Here is a 20,676-nt window from a genome sequence, read left to right as displayed (position 1 = left end):
CTTGTTTTCCTGGATCCTGGTTCTCGGGGGCCCAGTCCCAACACCAGACCCAGCATCAACCCCTTCGCCAACCCTGGATACAGCAGCGGCCAAATTAACTGCCACCCTACCCAACTGCTGCGAGCCCAGACCCCACCCCTTCTCCTGCCCCAACAAAAGGACACAGACAGACTGTCAACCATATAACCATACCAACCACTCAAGCAAAAACCCCAATCTCAAGCTAGATTCACTCACACTGCGAAATGAAAGCAAACATCCAAGAAATATGCATTGATTTCCCTTCTCCCCCTTTTTACTTTGACTGATTTCATTGCTTATTTATTGAACCTTTTGCATTATCTTTTAATGTGACTGATATCTAAATAATGATACCGTATTTATATTACATTAAGTTTACTGTAATATGAAATACAGTTTTACTCGTCACTGAGCTGCATGTAAGCTACTGTCAAAAACAGACAGAACGGAACGCTCCTAACAGAATAATGTCTCTGTAGAGATTCTCAGACCCACATTAAACCCTGTGACTGACCATGCTGCCTTGCTCTGGAGGTAGGATGCCAGAATAAGTCAGAGCAGCATGTGTTGTGAAAGTGAATCAATTACATTCAGAGTATCATGATGTCTAATGTAAGTATTTTAATAACCAAAATATAATGAATATGTTTATATATGCGGAGCATGTATTTAAATTGTGTTTGTTTTTTACATAAAAATCCAAAGAAAATCTGTCTATGTTTTTAATTGTAATTCTGAAGCATTCATTGGATGTCCAATATGATCTTGATAAATGGTGATAAGTCCTAAGAATTTGCTACCCTGAGTTTGGACATGACAATGTTTGGCTATTTTCACAACTACTGCATAGCTCTATATATTGCAATATTAGAAATTGATAAGTTTCAATACATTTTACAACATAACACACGCACTCACTGGTCACTGCTGTCTTGGAGAGACATGGAGCTCACCATGAGTGTGCCTCACTAAACGACTAACTCTAAACACACAATTTATAGCCTACTTCTCAAGTTGACACATAGATAGTAGTAACACAATACAGTTTGTACATGTTAATTAAAAACGTTAGTTAAATTGCCCTTACCTTAGCCTCTGTCCGAAATATAGTGTAGGATACAGCCACCAACAGAACCAGCGTACCACTATGGACCATCATTGAGATGGGGTGCAATGGAAACGTATGTACAACTGTGCCGAATGCCCACTAAAGACCACTTGTTGAAACGTTCTTGTTCTTCAGGGGGAATGTAGATCACCAGCAGATCATGTGCAGTGCGTTGGGCTGCATCTTTGCCCAAGACGTTGTGAGCTTCTGAGCAATGCAACTTGCTCTTGTTTCTCGTCCACCCCACCCCCTATTAACGACCACCCTCACCCATACGCACGGACACAGCCCTGTTACAAAGGACCACTTCAACTTTTGACTGTTAGGATAAAGACAGGATAAAGACTGCCCTCAGTCTTTTGGTAATTTTGTCTGTATATTTGAGGATAGTGTGGTGAGCGGGCGACCGGGACAACTGTGCGGTGATTTGAGTTCTTGCCGCGAGACTCTTCCCCGACAGCGCAACACGTCCCAGGAAGAGTGCACACAACGACTGTAAGTGCTTTTTGTGCTAATTGTTGTCTCATTCAATAGCTACAGACTAGAGGTCTTATGTTGTTTTGCCATTTCCATTGTTTAATAGCCTACAGGGGTATGACAACCCAGGCGTAAAGCCTACAAAGTCGCTTTCCAAATCCAAACCATTCTTGAAGGCTATTTCTAACTGCATCTATTTGTATATGAATATCATGTGTAAATCAATTCATTGAATAATATTGTCCACCAAAAATAGGTACCTTTCACAAACGTTTACGCACGCTTGGGGCGAACGGTGTCAAACATTTTTATATTCTAAATGTAATTTTATAATGTCCAGTTCAACAAATAAATTGCATTTTTTTTGTCTCAGTTTCGTTCGTGGCCCACCCGATATGCATTAGGGCAGTCGCACCTGGAGAAGAAGATAGGCCCAGTAATAATGAAGTTTGAAGTTCGGATGAGCGGGACAATGCAGACAAGACACCGGATTGAACTGAAGAGCCTGAAGTAAGAGACATTGTGTGCTCAGTGGGCCCGGTTATGTGAAGCAATTGTCCGTGTAAAGTGTATATTAAATCTGTAATACTCTCCCCTTTCTTGTAGGTTTCTGTTTCTATGTCTTTCCGTGGCCATCCTAGCATCAGGAGTTGACGCAGTAAGTTTTATTTTCAACTCATCATGAGGGGAGTATTGTTGACAAATCGTCGACCTATCATTTGAATGGTTTAAATTGCGCTATTAGCATATGCATAACACGGAACCCAAACCGGCTGCGCGCATGCGCCATCGTGCATACATTTATTTTGTACCCCTATACCAAACGCGATCACGACACGCAGGTTAAAATATCAGAACAAACACTAAACCAATTATATTCATTTGGTGACAGGTCGAAAAGCATTAAGAGTAGAGGACCCGGAGTAGAGGACCTGTTGCTAGCTAATTTGTCCTGGGATATAAACATTGAGTTGTTATTTTACCTGAAATGCACAAGGTCCTCTACTCCGCCAATTAATCCATACATAAAACAGTCAACCGAATCATTTCTAGTCTTCTCTCCTCCTTCCAGGCCTTTTCTTCTCTTGACTTTATATTGCGTTGGCAACTTTCATAAATTAGGTGCATTACCACCACTGACCTTGTTCGTCTTTCAGTCACCCACGTGGGTGAAACCAATGAGGAGATGGCACCTGGGTACCTGCTTCTATAAACCAATGAGGAGATGGTAGAGGCAGGACTTGCAGCACGATCTGCGTCAGAAATAGAACTGATTTCTATTTTATCCCTTGGCAACGCAGACACTCATTGGCACACGGGAGCAGTGCGGGTGCAATAATTGAATAACAAAATGTATTTTGCAACTCTCGCGCACGCAACGCGAACAGTGTGGTCAGCCTGTAAGAGGGTACAGTAGGCCGATTGCGCATAGGTTCAAGTTCCAAGCACACATTCAGCTAATAAATACAGTGCCTTGCGAAAGTATTCGGCCCCCTTGGAACTTTGCGACCTTTTGCCACATTTCAGCCTTTAAACATAAAGATATAAAACTGTATTTTTTTGTGAAGAATCAACAACAAGTGGGACACAATCATGAAGTGGAACGACATTTATTGGATATTTCAAACTTTTTTAACAAATCAAAAACTGAAAAATTGGACGTGCAAAATTATTCAGCCCCCTTAAGTTAATACTTTGTAGCGCCACCTTTTGCTGCGATTACAGCTGTAAGTCGCTTGGGGTATGTCTCTATCAGTTTTGCACATCGAGAGACTGAAATTTTTTCCCATTCCTCCTTGCAAAACAGCTCGAGCTCAGTGAGGTTGGATGGAGAGCATTTGTGAACAGCAGTTTTCAGTTCATTCCACAGATTCTCGATTGGATTCAGGTCTGGACTTTGACTTGGCCATTCTAACACCTGGATATGTTTATTTTTGAACCATTCTATTGTGGATTTTGCTTTATGTTTTGGATCATTGTCTTGTTGGAAGACAAATCTCCGTCCCAGTCTCAGGTCTTTTGCAGACTCCATCAGGTTTTCTTCCAGAATGGTTTTTTCTCCATCCATCTTCCCATCAATTTCAACCATCTTCCCTGTCCCTGCTGAAGAAAAGCAGGCCCAAACCATGATGCTGCCACCACCATGTTTGACAGTGGGGATAGGGTGTTCAGGGTGATGAGCTGTGTTGCTTTTACGCCAAACATAACGTTTTGCATTGTTGCCAAAAAGTTCAATTTTGGTTTCATCTGACCAGAGCACCTTCTTCCACATGTTTGGTGTGTCTCCCAGGTGGCTTGTTGCAAACTTTAAACAACACTTTTTATGGATATCTTTAAGAAATGGCTTTCTTCTTGCCACTCTTCCATAAAGGCCAGATTTGTGCAATATACGACTGATTGTTTTCCTATGGACAGAGTCTTCCACCTCAGCTGTAGATCTCTGCAGTTCATCCAGAGTGATCATGGGCCTCTTGGCTGCATCTCTGATCAGTCTTCTCCTTGTATGAGCTGAAAGTTTAGAGGGACGGCCAGGTCTTGGTAGATTTGCAGTGGTCTGATACTCCTTCCATTTCAATATTATCGCTTGCACAGTGCTCCTTGGGATGTTTAAAGCTTGGGAAATCTTTTTGTATCCAAATCCGGTTTTAAACTTCTTCACAACAGTATATCGGACCTGCCTGGTGTGTTCCTTGTTCTTCATGATGCTCTCTGCGCTTTTAACGGACCTCTGAGACTATCACAGTGCAGGTGCATTTATACGGAGACTTGATTACACACAGGTGGATTGTATTTATCATCATTAGTCATTTAGGTCAACATTGGATCATTCAGAGATCCTCACTGAACTTCTGGAGAGAGTTTGCTGCACTGAAAGTAAAGGGGCTGAATAATTTTGCACGCCCAATTTTTCAGTTTTTGATTTGTTAAAAAAGTTTGAAATATCCAATAAATGTCGTTCCACTTCATGATTGTGTCCCACTTGTTGTTGATTCTTCACAAAAAAATACAGTTTTATACCTTTATGTTTGAAGCCTGAAATGTGGCAAAAGGTCGCAAAGTTCAAGGGGGCCGAATACTTTCGCAAGGCACTGTATGTTTCGAGGGGACAGTTGTGTGCACATGTACATTTACGGTTATGGATGCAGACTTTCTACAGGCAGTGGGCGTGTCAGCTCAACTCGAGCATTTCTAGGTAATAGTTGCAGCCCGCAATTGCGGGCATTCCTGCATATAGGCATTCCATTTGCAGGAATGCCCCCCTCGAGTATGCCATTGGTTCCTGCATGAACCAAGGGGCAGGTTCCAGTCTAGACGCACGGTTTCGACTGCTCAAAATGCGGCCCAGAAAGACAATTTCCATAGAAGGCCACATAGATAAGTCAGATTTGATAACCTCATGAGACCCCCAAAAAAAAAAAAAAAAAAAGTTAGCTATTTGCACTTTTGTTTTTAAGTAACACAAGTCAAAGTGTTTGGGGTGAGAGAGAAAAAACATGTTACGAAAAAAAATGTTGTCCACTGTAGTGGTCTTCAGGAAGTAAACATTTTTTTTCAAATGGCATTACAGTCAATGGGTACAGTAGGTGAAAAACATAGTTGAGGCAGAGCAATTTTTTGTTGATAAGTTCTTATTTAATGTTTTAAAAAATACACAGTGACGACAACTCACTAATCTATTTCTGAGATAGTCACTTACTAGAAACATTTTAAATATCAAATTCATAAAAATATAATAATTACACACTTTTTAAAATGTCCATAAAATGTGCACATTGTTATTTATTTTTTTCAGAGTTGTTTTTATTAGCCCAGTTGTGTTGTGACAAGGTAGGGGTGGTATACAGAAGATTACTCTATTTGGTAAAAGACCAAGTCCATATTATGGCAAGAACAGCTAAAATAAGGAAAGGGAAAAGACAGTCCATCATTACTTTAAGAGATGAAGGTCAGTCAATGCGGAAAATGTCAAGAACTACTAAAGTTTCTTCAAGTGCAGTCGCAAAAACCATCGAGCGCTATGATGAAACTGGCTCTCATGAGAACCGCCACAGGAAAGGAAGACCCAGAGTTACCTCTGCTGTAGAGGATAAGTTCATTAGATTTACCAGCCTCAGCAATTGCAGCCCAATTAAATGCTTCACAGAGTTCAAGTAACAGACACGTCTCAACATCAACTGATCAGAGGAGACTGTGTGAATCAGGCCTTCATGGTCAAATTTCTGCAAAGAAACCACTACTAAAGGACACCAATAATAAGAAGAGACTTGCTTGAGCAAATGGACATTAGACCGGTGGAAATCTGTCCTTTGGTCTGATGAGTCCTAGTGTGAGATTTTTGGTTCTAACTGCCGTGTCTTTGTGAGACGCAGAGGTTGTGAACGAATGATCTCCGCATGTGTGTTCTCACCGTGAAGCATGGAGGAGGAGGTGTTATGGTGGGGGGGTGCTTTGCTGGTGACACTGTCTGTGATTTATTTAGAATTCAAGGCACACTTAACCAGCATGGCTACCACAGCATTCAGCAGCGATACGCCATCCAGACTGGTTTGCGCTTAGTGGGACTATAATTTGTTTTTCAACAGGACAATGACCCAAAACATCGCCAGGCTGTGTAAGAGCTATTTTACCAAGAAGGAGAGTGATGGAGTGCTGCATCAGATGACCTGGCCTCCACAATCACCGACCTCAACCCAATTGAGATGGTTTGGGATGAGTTGGACCACAGAGTGAAGAAAAAGCAGCCATCTAGTGCTAAGCATATACAGTGTGGCAAAAAAGTATTTACTCAGCCACCAATAGTGCAAGTTCTCCCACTTAAAAAGATGAGAGAGGCCTGTAATTTTCATTATAGGTACACTTCAACTATGACAGACAAAATGAGAAGAAAAAAAATCCAGAAAATCTCATTGTAGGATTTTTAATGAATTTATTTGCAAATTATGGTGGAAAATAAGTATTTGGTCTATGTTGGAAAAGCATAGCAGGTGAAGCAGGTTGAGAGAATGCCAAGAATGTGCAACGCTGTCATCAAGTCAAAGGGTGGCTACTTTGAAAAATCTAAAATATATTTAGATTTGTTTTACACTTTTTTGGTTATTACATGATTCCATATGTGTTATTTCATAGTTTTGATGTCTTCACTATTATTATACAATGTAGAAAATAGTAAAAATAAAGAAAACCCTTGAATGAGTAGGTGTGTCCAAACTTTTGACTGGTACTGTATATACACTGCTCAAAAAAATAAAGGGAACACTAAAATAACACATCCTAGATCTGAATGAATGAAATATTCTTATTAACTACTTTTTTTCTTTACATAGTTGAATGTGCTGACAACAAAATCACACAAAAATGATCAATGGAAATCAAATTTATCAACCCATGGAGGTCTGGATTTGGAGTCGCACTCAAAATTAAAGTGGAAAACCACACTACAGGCTGATCCAACTTTGATGTAATGTCCTTAAAACAAGTCAAAATGAGGCTCAGTAGTGTGTGTGGCCTCCACATGCCTGTATGACCTCCCTACAACGCCTGGGCATGCTCCTGATGAGGTGGCGGATGGTCTCCTGAGGGATCTCCTCCCAGACCTGGACTAAAGCATCCGCCAACTCCTGGACAGTCTGTGGTGCAACGCCACGTTGGTGGATGGAGCGAGACATGATGTCCCAGATGTGCTCAATTGGATTCAGGTCTGGGGAATGGGCGGGCCAGTCCATAGCATCAATGCCTTCCTCTTGCAGGAACTGCTGACACACTCCAGCCACATGAGGTCTAGCATTGTCTTGCATTAGGAGGAACCCATGGCCAACCGCACCAGCATATGGTCTCACAAGGGGTCTGAGGATCTCATCTCGGTACCTAATGGCAGTCCGGCTACCTCTGGCGAGCACATGGAGGGCTGTGCGGCCCCCCAAAGAAATGCCACCCCACACCATGACTGACCCACCGCCAAACCGGTCATGCTGGAGGATGTTGCAGGCAGCAGAACGTTCTCCACGGCGTCCCCAGACTCTGTCACGTCTGTCACATGTGCTCAGTGTGAACCTGCTTTCATCTGTGAAGAGCACAGGGCGCCAGTGGTGAATTTGCCAATCTTGGTGTTCTCTGGCAAATGCCAAACGTCCTGCACGGTGTTGGGCTGTAAGCACAACCCCCACCTGTGGACGTCGGGCCCTCATACCACTCTTATGGAGTCTGTTTCTGACCGTTTGAGCAGACACATGCACATTTGTGGCCTGCTGGAGGTCATTTTGCAGGGCTCTGGCAGTGCTCCTCCTGCTCCTCCTTGCACAAAGGCGGAGGTAGCGGTCCTGCTGCTGGGTTGTTGCCCTCCTACGGCCTCCTCCACGTCTCCTGATGTACTGGCCTGTCTCCTGGTAGCGCCTCCATGCTCTGGACACTACGCTGACAGACACAGCAAACCTTCTTGTCACAGCTCGCATTGATGTGCCATCCTGGATGAGCTGCACTACCTGAGCCACTTGTGTGGGTTGTCTCATGCTACCACTAGAGTGAAAGCACCGCCAGCATTCAAAAGTGACCAAAACATCAGCCAGGAAGCATAGGAACTGAGAAGTGGTCTGTGGTCACTACCTGCAGAACCACTCCTTTATTGGGGGTGTCTTGCTAATTGCCTATAATTTCCACCTGTTGTCTATTCCATTTGCACAACAGCATGTAACATTTATTGTCAATCAGTGTTGCTTCCTAAGTGGACAGTTTGATTTCACAGAAGTGTGATTGACTTGGAGTTACATTGTGTTGTTTAAGTGTTCCCTTTATTTTTTTGAGCAGTGTATATACACACACACACACACAACATTTTGGAGAGTTAGGATATCTGTCTAGTGTTTTCAGTAATAACTATTACCGATCATGAGCTAGAATTAACAACTGTTGAATCAAGCTTTGTTTTGTGTATTAGTTCATACACCATGAGTCGGGAATTACCATACACACCTGTATGGCACAGCTGTCAACATTTTTGTCCTCAAATGAAACAGCCATAGAGTTGATCAGGCTGTTGATTATGGCCTATGGAATGTTTTCCCACTCCTTTTTAAATGGCTGTGCAAAGTTGTTGGATACTGTCTGGAACTGGAACACACCATCATATATGTCGATCCAAAGCATCCCACACATGCTCAATTGGTGACATGTCTGGTGAGTAGGCAGGCTATGGAAGAACTTGGACATTTTCAGCTTCCAGCAATTGTGTACAGAACCTTGTGAATGGCACAACAATTAGTATCTCAAAGTATCTCTGTGCATTCAAATTGCCATTTTCCAAAATGCAATTGTGTTCGTTGTGTTCTGTAGCTTATGCCTGCCCATACCATAACCACCACTGCCACCATGAGGCACTCTTTTCAAAACGTTGACATCAGCAAACCGCTCGCCCACACGACGCCATACACGTGGTCTGCAGTTGTGAGTTGGACGTATCACAATATTCTCTAAAACAACGTTGGAGGCAGCTTATGGGAGAGAAATTAACATTCAATGTTCTGGCATCAGCTCTGGTGGACATTCCTGCAGTCCGCATGCCAATTGTACTCTCCTTCAAAACTTGAGACATCTGTGGCATTGTGTTGTGTGACAAAACTGCACATTTTAAAGTGGTCTTTTATTGTCCCCAGCACAAGGTGTGCCTGTGTAAGGATCATTCTGTTTAATCAGCTTTTTGATATGCCACACCTGTTAGGTGGATGCATTATGTTGGCGAAGGATAAATACTCACTAAGAGATGTAAACAAATGTGTCTGTAAAATTTGAGAGAAAAACGTTTTTTATGCTTATGGAACATTTCTGGGATCTTTTATTTCAGTTCATTTAACATGGGACAAACACGTTACATGTTGCAATTATATTTTTGTTCAGTATAGTACTGTGCGCCTCCCATAGTCTGTTCTGGATTTGTGAAGAGACCTCTGGTGGCAGGTCTTGTGGGGTATGCATGGGTGTCTGAGCTGTGTGCTGGTAGTTTAAAACAGACAGCTCAGTGCATTCAACATGTCAATACTTCTCACAAATACAAGTTAGCCCTCCACATACATTTAAGGGCCAGCCATTCTTCCCTATTCTGGGCCAATTGTATTTTTCCTAAGTCCATCTTTGTGGCACCTGACCACACAACTGGACAGTAGTCCAGGTGTAACAAAACTAATGCCTGTTGGACCTGCCTTGTTAATAGCGTTGTTAAAACCTGTTGAGGATCTTGGTTCCCAACTGGGAACCAGCCCTCCCACCGTCAGCTGGAATGTGGCGCATGGAACGCAAAAAATATTCTTAAAAATATTTTTAAGAAGACAGAGCTGCGCTTTATTATGAACACAACTCTCCCCATCTTAGCTACCATTGCATCAATATATTTTGATCATGACAGTTTACACTCCAGGGTTACTATTAGAAGTTTAGACTCCTCACCTTAATCAATTTCCATGTGATTCATTACAAGATTTAGTTGAGGTTTAGGGTTTAGTGAATGATTTGTCCCAAATGAGATGTTTAGTTATGTAAAAAATATTTAGAACTGACTTATTTCTTCCCACCCATTCCAAAACTGACTGCAGCTCTTTGTTAAGTGTTGCAGTGATTTAATTTACTGTGGTAGCTGACGTGTATAGTGTTGAGTCATCAGCATACATAGACACCCAGGCTTTACTTAGAGACAGTGGCAGGTCATTAGGAAAGATTGAAAAAAGTAAGAGGCCTAGACAGCTGCCATGGGGAATGCCTGACTCTGCCTGGATTATGTTGGAGAGCCTTCCATTAAAGAACACCCTTTGTTCTGTTTCGACAGTAAAGCCAAAACACATTTTTCCAGCAGCAGATTATAATCGATCATGTCAAAAGCTGCATCCAATGGATTTGGATACTGCTTTGGAGCAGATTTCTGCATCATTAGTAAAGATGTGATCCACACATGTGGATGGTTTCATTCCTGTGCTGTTTGTAAATACCCTAGTAGGTTTACTGATAACCTGAACCAGGTTGCAGGCACTGTAAGTTTGAAGCTTTTTCTTGAGTAGGCAACTTGAGGAAAGCCAGTCAATCTTGAGGTCACCCAGAAAATACCAATCTGTTGATATCACATATATTATCAAACATTTCACACATATTATCCAGATACTGAGTGACTGTTTGCCCCTGATCAGTAATGTTTGTGCCAGATATGGTCAGGAGGTCTGAGGGTTCTGATCTACAATAAGATATTGAATATCATAAAGTGATTTTCTGGGTCAGATAAAGAGGCTTGTTGTCCTAGTCTCTTATCAGATTTTGCCTGATGAAAAGCATGTGACATGGCTCAGGCCCTCTGTGTATTGTGCTGCTTCTGGCCAAACCTCTGATACCAGTGATACAAGGACAGAACACAGGCTATTTTTGGTCAGGCAGCATCCAAGACTACCCTGTGTTCAGTTCAGCAATGGAACTTTTTCAAATTCAGTGAATGTCAATGTGGCTACTGTGCCCTTTTAGAATTTTAAGTCAGGTGAATATTATTAAGCTTTTTACATAGCATACATGTTATACATATCAAAATCATATTTATTAATTCCTTGCCAAAGTAGATGATATCATATAAATACACTACTGGTCAAAAGTTTTAGAACACCTACTCATTCAAGTTTTTTTTGTTGCTCTTTTCTACATTGTAGAGTAATAGTGAAGACATGAAAACTATGAAATAACACACATGGAATCATGTAGCAAACAAAAAAAGTGTTTATCAAATCCAAATATGTTTTATATTTGAGATTCTTCAACAGCCTTGATGATACTTTTGCACACTCTTGGCATTCTCTCAACCAGCTTCACCTGGAATACTTTTCCAAAAGTTTTGAAGGAGTTCCCACATATGCTGAGCACTTGTTGGTTGCTTTTCCTTCACTCTGCGGTTCGACTCATCCCAAATCATCACAATTTGGTTGAGGTCGGGGGATTGTGGAAGTCACATCATCTAATGCAGCACTCCATCACTCTCCTTCTTGGTCGTAGAGCCCTTACACAGCCTGGAGGTGTGTTGGGTCATTGTCCAGTTGAAAAACAAATGATAGTCCCACTAAGCCCAAACCAGATGGGATGGTGTATCGCTGCAAAATGCTGTGGTAGCCATAACGGTTAATAACCCCTTGAATTCAAAAAAAATCACAGACAGTGTCACCAGAAAAGCACCCCCACACCATAACACCTCCTCCTTCATGATTTACGGTGGGAAACACACATGCGGAGATCATCCGTTCACCCACACCCGTCTTACAAAGACATGGTGGTTGGACCCAAAAATCTCAAATTTGGATTTGAGACCGACGGACAAATTTCCACCAGTCTAATGTCCATTGCTCGTGTTTCTTGGCCCAAGCAAGTCTCTTCTTCTTTTAGGTGTCCTTTTAGTAGTGGTTTCTTTGCAGCAATTCGACCATGAAGGCCTCATTCACGCATTATCCTCTAAACAGTTGCTGTTGAGATGTTTCTGTTACTTGAACTCAGTGAATTATTTATTTGGGCTGCAATTTCTGAGGCTGATAACGCTAACGAACTTATCCTCTGCAGCAGAGGTAACTCTGGGTCTTCCATTCATGTGGCGTCCTCATGAGAGCCAGTTTCATCATAGAGCTTGATGGTTTTTGCGATTGCATTTGAAGAAATGTTCAAAGTTCTTGAAATGCCGAGTGGTTCCCTATACCTGCGCCCAGAGGAGAGTAGTTGAATATCCGGATACAGGGGGTGGCTTGGGTCTAAAATGATTTTGTGAGCCTTGCAGAGGGCCTTGACCTTAAATATCTCATTCAGGCCTGTCTGTTTGACTCCAAGTACCTTGCTTGCTGTGGTGATAATCCTCACCATATTTCTCTGGCTGACAGTGGCATTGCCAAACCAACAAACAATACAACAAGTCAAAATACTCTCAATGAAAGATTTGTAAGACAGAGTCAGTATAGTACAATTAACATTAAAAGATCCCAGCTTTTTGAGAAAGTACAGTCTCTGACTCTTTTCTTTAGATCAGGTCTGTGCATTTACTCCTCTGAAGCATATTGTCCAAGAGGACACCCATATATTTTTATTCCTCTACAATCTCTATGTTCTGACCTCTTATAGATGTTGCAGAGGTAGGTGTTGTATGCTTCCTGAAGTCTGTGCACATCTCTTTCGTCTTATTGGTATTGAGGACCAAGTGTGATTCATCACATCACTCTACAAAGTAATTTACAAAGTCAAAGTAATTTACTGCTTTGCTTTATCTTGGCCAGGTCGCAGTTGTAAATGAGAACTTGTTCTCAACTAGCCTACCTGGTGAAATAAAGGTGAAATAAATAAAACAAATTAAAAAGGAGCAGGCCATGGTGTTCCTCGTCATCATGCAACAGGCTGATCAAGGCAGTGTCATCAGCGAACTTAACAAGGTGTCTGTCAGGATGGGAACTAGTACAACTGTTAGTGTACAAGATGTACAGGAGTGGGGACAAAACACTTCCCTGAGGAGAGCCTGTGTTGGTGTTGCATATGTCCGACACGTGGGGACCTATTTTGACCCGATGTGACCGTTGGCTCAGAAAGTCCAACAGACACAAAACCAGCCCCACATCTTAGGAGAAGTCCCGAATGAGTCTCTGTGCCAGAATGTAAGGCTGGATTGTGTTGAAGGCAGAATAAAAGTCAACAAACAAAACCCTGACATGGGATTTGGCACCCTCTGTAGACCATGTTGACGAGAGTAAGAATGGCATCATCAACTCCTCTACTGGGCTGACAGGCAAACTGAAATGAGTCGAGGAGCTTCTGGGTGACGCTGAGAATATGACTTTTCACAATTTTCTCAAGGCATTTCATTACTAAGGATGCCAAGGCGACAGGGCGGTAGTCATTCAGCACAGAGGGATTAGATGCTTAGACACATTAACTGACCATAGAACGTCCTATAGCATGTCATCTGTTTAGTATCTCATTCCCATCTGATCTCCCTGACCAATGTTTTCCCCTTACAGTACAACTCTTTCCCAGGAGTCACAGCAGCTGCACTCTCGATATTCTAGTATATTCGGAAATCCCCCAGCTTTACCCCAATGCCTCCTCCTGAGATTTAATCATCTATTACCATTATATTTATGTTCCTCTGTAGCCAAACAGATGTGGGACTGCATAGGGAAGAAGGCTGCTCTCTATCTCACTAATTGAGATATGGTGTGGTAATAAGGAGAGCTATAGTCCCTTATGTACATGAGCAAGGTCATGTGCATTAGTCTTGACTGTTTGACCCTTCTGTGCCAGAAGCCAAGGCCTCAGGGATATGGACCACAATGCAATGGGATATCATATTTCATTATGATTTCCTGTTGTTTGGTCTCCATGGAAATGCCATACTTTTTTGGGGTTAATGTGTTGAGGGAAAATGCACACACACACACACACACACACACACACACACACACACACACACACACACACACACACACACACACACACACACACACACACTGGGGTTTTATATTTGACCTACCGGCAAAGGGAAGCAAAGGTTTGGAGGCAGTAATGTTAACAGGATATTCAAAGTAGGACCCTTGGAATGTCTTGTGATTCTCCATTTGGAGAATACATTTACAGATGTGTCTCATATTGGCGGGAAGCAGTTGCCTGAGTTGATGGGAAGCGTGTTTGATCAGGGGTTCTGTGGGTGGAGGAACAGGATATTTCTGGGTGTAGAATCTTTAACTTGGCAAACAGTCTGCTCTAGTGATTATTGGCTTCTTAACTACATAACAATTAATAATTAGTGCTGCTTGTAGTATGTGAATACTCCTGCTGCAAAATCAACAGTTGTCCTCGAGGAGGAAAATAGTAACTGACCTAAAGCAGTATTCTAGTAACAAAAGAAGAGGTACAGTGACCACTAGGCCATGTAGTAGAGGATCGTGGTAGTGACCAGGATGAGTCTGGCCTGCTGTGACTGCTGGGTTATTTTATTTTATCAGGGAGTCATACTGAGACCAAGGTCTCTTTTACAGATGATCCCTGAATTACATAAATGACAGAAAATACACAACCCAAAACAAAAATACAAAATGCAAACAGAAAGAAAAACACGGTCATAAAATAAAGACATTCATTAGTAAAAAGGTCCTTAATCAGCGTATTGAATTGGCCTAAAATAACCAAAACATCACATTCCAAAACATTTTGAAGATTGACTCCAGACCTGACTGCCCTTGATTCACTCCAGACCTGACTGCCCTTGATTCACTCCAGACCTGACTGCCCTTGATTCACTCTAGACCTGACTGCCCTTGATTCACTCCAGACCTGACTGCCCTTGATTCACTCCAGACCTGACTGCCCTTGATTCACTCCAGACCTGACTGCCCTTGATTCACTCCAGACCAGACTGCCCTCGATTCACTCCAGACCTGACTGCCTTTGATCAGCACAAAAACATCTTGTGGCGTTCTGCATTAGTATTGAATAGCCCCGCGATATGCAACTTTTCAGGGAAGTTAGGAACCAATATACACAGGTAGTTAGGAAAGCAAAGGCTAGCTTTCTCAAACAGAAATTTGCATCCTGTAGCACAAACTCCAGAAAGTTCTGGGACACTGTAAAGTTCATGGAGAATAAGAGCACCTCCTCCCAGCTGCCCACTGCACTGTGGCTGGGAAACACTGTCACCACCGATAAATCCACAATACCTGAACATTTCAATAAGCATTTCTCTATGGCTGGCCATGCTTTCCACCTAGCTACCCCTACCCCAGTCAACAGCCCTGCACCCCCCATATCAACTTGCCCAAGCCTCCCCCATTTCTCCTTCACCCAAATCCAGATAGCTGATGTTCTGAAATAAAAAAATCTGGACCCCTACAAATCAGCCGGGCTAGACAATCTGGACCCTCTCTTTCTAAAATGATCCGCCAAAATTGTTGCAACCCCTATTACTAGCCTGTTCAACCTCTCTTTCGTATCGTCTGAGATCCCCAAAAATTGGAAAGCTGCTGCGGTCATCCCCCTCTTCAAAGGGGGAGACACTCTAGACCCAAACTGCTACAGACCTATATCTATCCTACCCTGCCTTTCTAAGGTCTTCGAAAGCCAAGTTAACAAACAGATCACCGACCATTTCAAATCCCACCGTACCTTCTCTGCTATGCAATCTGGTTTCCGAGCTGGTCATGGGTGTACCTCAGCCACGCTCAAGATCCTAAACGATATCATAACCGCCATCGAATCGAGACAATACTATTCAGCTGTATTCATCGACCTGGCCAAGACTTTCAACTCTGTCAATCACCATATTCTTATCGGCAGACTCAACATCCTTGGTTTCTCAAATGACTGCCTCGCCTGGTTCACCAACTACTTCTCAGACAGAGTTCAGTGTGTCAAATCGGAGTGCCTGTTGTCCGGACCTCTGGCAGTCTCTATGGGAGTACCACAGGGATCAATTCTCGGGCCGACTCTCTTCTCTGTATAAATCAGTGATGTCGCCCTTGCTGCTCGTAATCCTCTGATCCACCTCTACGCAGACGACACCATTCTGTATACTTCTGGCCCTTCTTTGGACACTGTATTAACTAACCTCCAGACGAGCTTCAATGCCATTCAACTCTCCTTCCGTGGCCTCCAACTGTTCTTAAATGCAAGTAAAACTAAATGCATGCTCTTCAACCAATCGTTGACCACACCTGCCTGCCCGTCCAGCATCACTACTCTGGACAGTTCTGACTTAGAATATGTGGACAACTTCAAATACCTAGGTGTCTGGTTATACTGTAAACTCTCCTTCCAGACTCACATTAAGCATCTCCAATCCAAAATTACATCTAGAATCGGCTTCCTATTTCGCAACAAAGCATCCTTCACTCATGCTGCCAAACATACCCTCATAAAACGGATTATCCTACCGATCCTTGACTTCGGCGATGTCATTTACAAAATAGCCTCCAACACTCTACGCACCAGCTGTCAGAGCAGCTCACAGATCACTGCACCTGTACATAGCCCATCTGTAAATAGCCCATCCAACTACCTCATCCCCATACTGTTATTTATTTATTTTGCTCCTTTGTACCCCAGTATCTCTACTTGCACCTTCATCTTCTGCACATCTTTCACTCCTGTGTTTAATTGCTATATTGTAATTATTTTGCCACTATGGCCTATTTATTGTCTTACCTCCCTTATCCTACCTCATTTGCACACACTGTGTATAGACTTTTTCTATTGTATTATTGACTTGTTTATTCCATGTGTAACTAACTTTGTGTTGCACTGCTTTGCTTTATCTTGGCCAGGTCGCAGTTGTAAATGAGAACTTGTTCTCAACTAGCCTACCTGGTTAAATAAAGGTGAAAAAATATATATATATATTTTTTTTTCCACAAATAAGTTTTCAAAAAACGAAAAGATGATTTACCTAACTTGGTAGAGACAAAATACATTTCCAGAGTTAGCCATCCCTGAGAACGGGTGTGGTAACTCGTATGTCTAAAGTTTAGTAATGATGTTAGGTTAGGTGCAGTGGGACTTTTTTGTAAAAGGGCTTTATAAATGAAAACATAGCAATGTATCAACCTACGTCACATCACAGAGGGCCAACCAACTTTCTGGTAGAGAATTCAGTGATGACATCACAGAGGGACAACCAACTTTCTGGTAGAGAATGTAGTGATGACATCACAGAGGGCCAACCAACTTTCTGGTAGAGAATGCAGTGATGACATCACAGAGGGCCAACCAACTTTCTGGTAGAGAATGTAGTGATAACATCACAGAGGGCCAACCAACTTTCTGGTAGAGAATGTAGTGATAACATCACAGAGGGAGAATGTAGTGATAACATCACAGAGGGCAACTTTCTGGTAGAGAATGTAGTGATGACATCACAGAGGGCCAACCAACTTTCTGGTAGAGAATGTAGTGATAACATCACAGAGGGCCAACCAACTTTCTGGTAGAGAATGTAGTGATAACATCACAGAGGGCCAACCAACTTTCTGGTAGAGAATGTAGTGATAATATCACAGAGGGCCAACCAACTTTCTGGTAGAGAATGTAGTGATAACATCACAGAGGGCCAACCAACTTTCTGGTAGAGAATGCAGTGATGACATCACAGAGGGCCAACCAACTTTCTGGTAGAGAATGCAGTGATGAATGCTGAACCTGTCGCCCGTAATGAAGCACAGTGTGCTATGACAAACTGCATCTAACGGCTTTAATGAAGTAGCCGCTGCGTTCATGTAGATGATGTCGCCATAGTCTAGGACCGATAGGAACATCGACTGAATAATCTGCTTTCTACTGTTTATCGAGTGGCAGGACCTATTTCTATAGAAGAAGAGCATTTTTATTATCAGCTTCTTAAATAACTCGTCAATATGCTTTTTAAAAGACAGGTTTTCATCTATCCAGATGCCCAGATTCTTATAAGCAGGGACACAGTCAATATAGACACCCTCCAAAGTACATATGCTTAAATCAGAGTTATTTTTATGTACTCTGGAGAACAACATATACAGTACTTAGTTTCACCTGCATTCAATACTAATTTCAAGTCGATCAAGTTTTTCTGTAATATAATGAAGGCAGACTGTAGTTGTAAAGTAGTACTCAGGTCCAGCATTCCATATCCTGTGTCAATGGAGAAATGTATTGCATTGTAAGAAGACCATTTTTGTTTATGTGTGGGAAGTCCTCCTTATTGAATGCTAGGGGAAATGTTTGTAGGCGTGTGAATGCCCTAGTGTATGTATGTGTGTGAGCATCCATGCAATCATATTTGTACATGCTTGCGCCTGTGCGGACATACAGTCCATGCGCATATGTGTTTATGGGTCACCCGAAGAGTTGACAGGCATAGACGTGAGTGACCCACCTAAGTGCTCTGTTAAAGGGTAGGTAGCACAGAGTAGATTATCCGTATGACGTTGAGGAGTAGTGCATTATGGGTAGTTTAGAAGATATCCAGAAATCAGTTAATAAATATGTAATAACCCCAAAACATAGCTATGTTCTTACTTGTAGTAACGATCTGGTTATCTGGTTATCTAAGTCTTTGACCACACTGTTGTTACATTGCTGAGTAAAAACGCATGCTTCTTACCCTTTAATGGGGGAGGAAGGCCTGTGTCCGGTGCGAGGAGGGGGAGATGTCTAGTGGCGATAAGGCCAGGAAAATGGCCGCCACATCCTCTGCCAAAATAATGTGTGTGATATAAAGAGTACCCTGCAGTAACAATTAGGGGAAGTAGCCATTGTACTGGTTATCAGGAAGCAGCTAGGAGCCTCAGATGAGAAGCCCATGTGTGGAGGAATGGAATGGGGCTCCTAGGTCACTGTTTGAGCTGCAGTGTGTGTGTGTGTGTGTGTGTGTGTGTGTGTGTGTGTGTGTGTGTGTGTGTGTGTGTGTGTGTGTGTGTGTGTGTGTGTGTGTGTGTGTGTATGTATGTAGCATGCGGTCTTAAATGAGGTCCCACTCATATTTGAGCGGTGCCGCCCTCACCCCAGTAACCCTCCCATCCTCCCTGACCCTCTCTGGGCAAAGTCTGTTCCTGGATCAGTATAACTTCATTCCACACACAAGTGCATGCACATACCAGGCCTCACACATTTGCACAATTCCCATTAAGGCATAAAGTCAAAGCTGAGGGAATGTTGTACTCTCTCTGTGTGAGTGTGTCTGTGTGATTATGTGTGTTCTGTTTAGTTAAGCATTGTTTCATCGGCTGTGGTGCTTTCCATAAAATAGGACATTGTTTGGTGATCGCTTTATGAGACAGTGAGGCTGGACAGATTGACAGAGTCAGGAAATTCTGTGGCGGACTTGGCTGTTTTCCTTTTTGTATTGGTTTTTATATCACTCATTGCTGTTATGAGCCCAATAACTAGCCTATGGATATTGTTGCATTCGCTTTGTCTAGGGGTCCTAGGCCAAGTTACATGGACTGTGACGTAAAGAATGTTTATGTGAGAAATCATAGTTCGGGGCCAGCGCCGTCTTCAAGGCCAGCACCGTCTTGACCTCATGGTCGGCCAGTCCAAGAGGATTATTATTTGTTCAGATGGTGACGAAACATAAATATGTACAAAATGGAAAAATTCCAAAGGCATGCCCAAACTCGAGTCTCAAAAATAGACTCTGACTGACTATAACCCTAATTGGCAGCATCTGATGTGCTTATCAAGCTTTGCCTCAGAACCAAGACCAGGTTGCTGCCACCTGGGGATGTGGTGAGGAAGTGTATCCTGGATTGTGTGTTCGTCTATGTCCTAACACTACCCAGCTAGAACATAATGTTCTGAGAAGCATATGTTTCTTAGAGCTTGGTCAGAGCGTGGTTGTCCTATGGTTATTTTGCATACAACCTTCCCACAACTTTCTGGGAATAGTTTCTTGACATTTAAGGAATTGACAAAATTATATTTCTTTTTTTGGGGGGGGGTATTTCCTTACTTTAACAGATCGTTTTCTAAAATTTCAAACATAGTTATGTTTAATTTAAATTTTGGTAACGTTCTAGGAACGTTCTCCGACTGGCTGAGAGAACGTTAAGCAACAACTTTTTTTCTGTAGAAATTTCAGTACTTCAGAATAACATTTCCTACAGATTTTCTCATGTTTCTATTTAGAGTCATGTTCTCAAATAGTTTGAAGAACTTTAGGCTTCCCATGTGGTGCAGTGGTCTAAGGCACTGATCTCAGTAACTTAGACCAAAGATCATGGTTCGAGTCCAGGCTCTGTTGCAACTGGCCATGACCGGGAGACCTATGGGGCGGCACACAATTGGCCCAGAGTCATCTGGGTCAGGGGAGGGTTTGGCCAGGAGGCATGTTCTTGTCCCTTCGCGCACTAGCGACTCCTGTCGGGCACAATGCACGCTGAAATAGTCGCCAGGTCTTTCCTCGGACACATTGGTGCGGCTGGCTTCCGGGTTAAGCGGGCATTGTGTCAAGCTTGGCTGGGTTGTGTTTCGGAGGATACGAGGGTCTCAACCTTTGCCTCTCCCGAGTTTGTACGACAGTTACAACGATGGGACAAGACTGTAACTACCACAAAAATAGGTAG

General features: G+C 42.6%; 2 protein-coding genes across 2 annotated transcripts in view; one reads left to right on the top strand and one right to left on the bottom strand.

Moving 5' to 3' along the window:
* LOC112225415 (collagen alpha-1(IV) chain-like) overlaps nt 1-1,390 on the bottom strand; it is a 64,026-nt gene extending 62,636 nt beyond the window's left edge. The window contains exon 1 of the mRNA XM_024389376.2: nt 1,109-1,390. Coding sequence (XP_024245144.1) covers nt 1,109-1,180 — 72 coding nt within the window. The 5' untranslated portion in view covers nt 1,181-1,390. The remainder of the gene's footprint in view (nt 1-1,108) is intronic.
* Nucleotides 1,391-1,459: 69 nt separating this feature from the next.
* LOC112225026 (collagen alpha-2(IV) chain) overlaps nt 1,460-20,676 on the top strand; it is a 111,186-nt gene continuing 91,969 nt past the window's right edge. The window contains exons 1-3 of the mRNA XM_042306328.1: nt 1,460-1,624; nt 1,980-2,116; nt 2,213-2,264. Coding sequence (XP_042162262.1) covers nt 2,049-2,116; nt 2,213-2,264 — 120 coding nt within the window. The 5' untranslated portion in view covers nt 1,460-1,624; nt 1,980-2,048. The remainder of the gene's footprint in view (nt 1,625-1,979; nt 2,117-2,212; nt 2,265-20,676) is intronic.

The sequence above is a fragment of the Oncorhynchus tshawytscha genome, linkage group LG26 (genome assembly GCF_018296145.1).
Source record: "Oncorhynchus tshawytscha isolate Ot180627B linkage group LG26, Otsh_v2.0, whole genome shotgun sequence".
Lineage (NCBI taxonomy): Eukaryota > Metazoa > Chordata > Actinopteri > Salmoniformes > Salmonidae > Oncorhynchus > Oncorhynchus tshawytscha.
The sequence above is the reverse complement of the archived record's forward strand: the minus strand, read 5'-3'. Positions and strand labels throughout refer to the sequence as shown.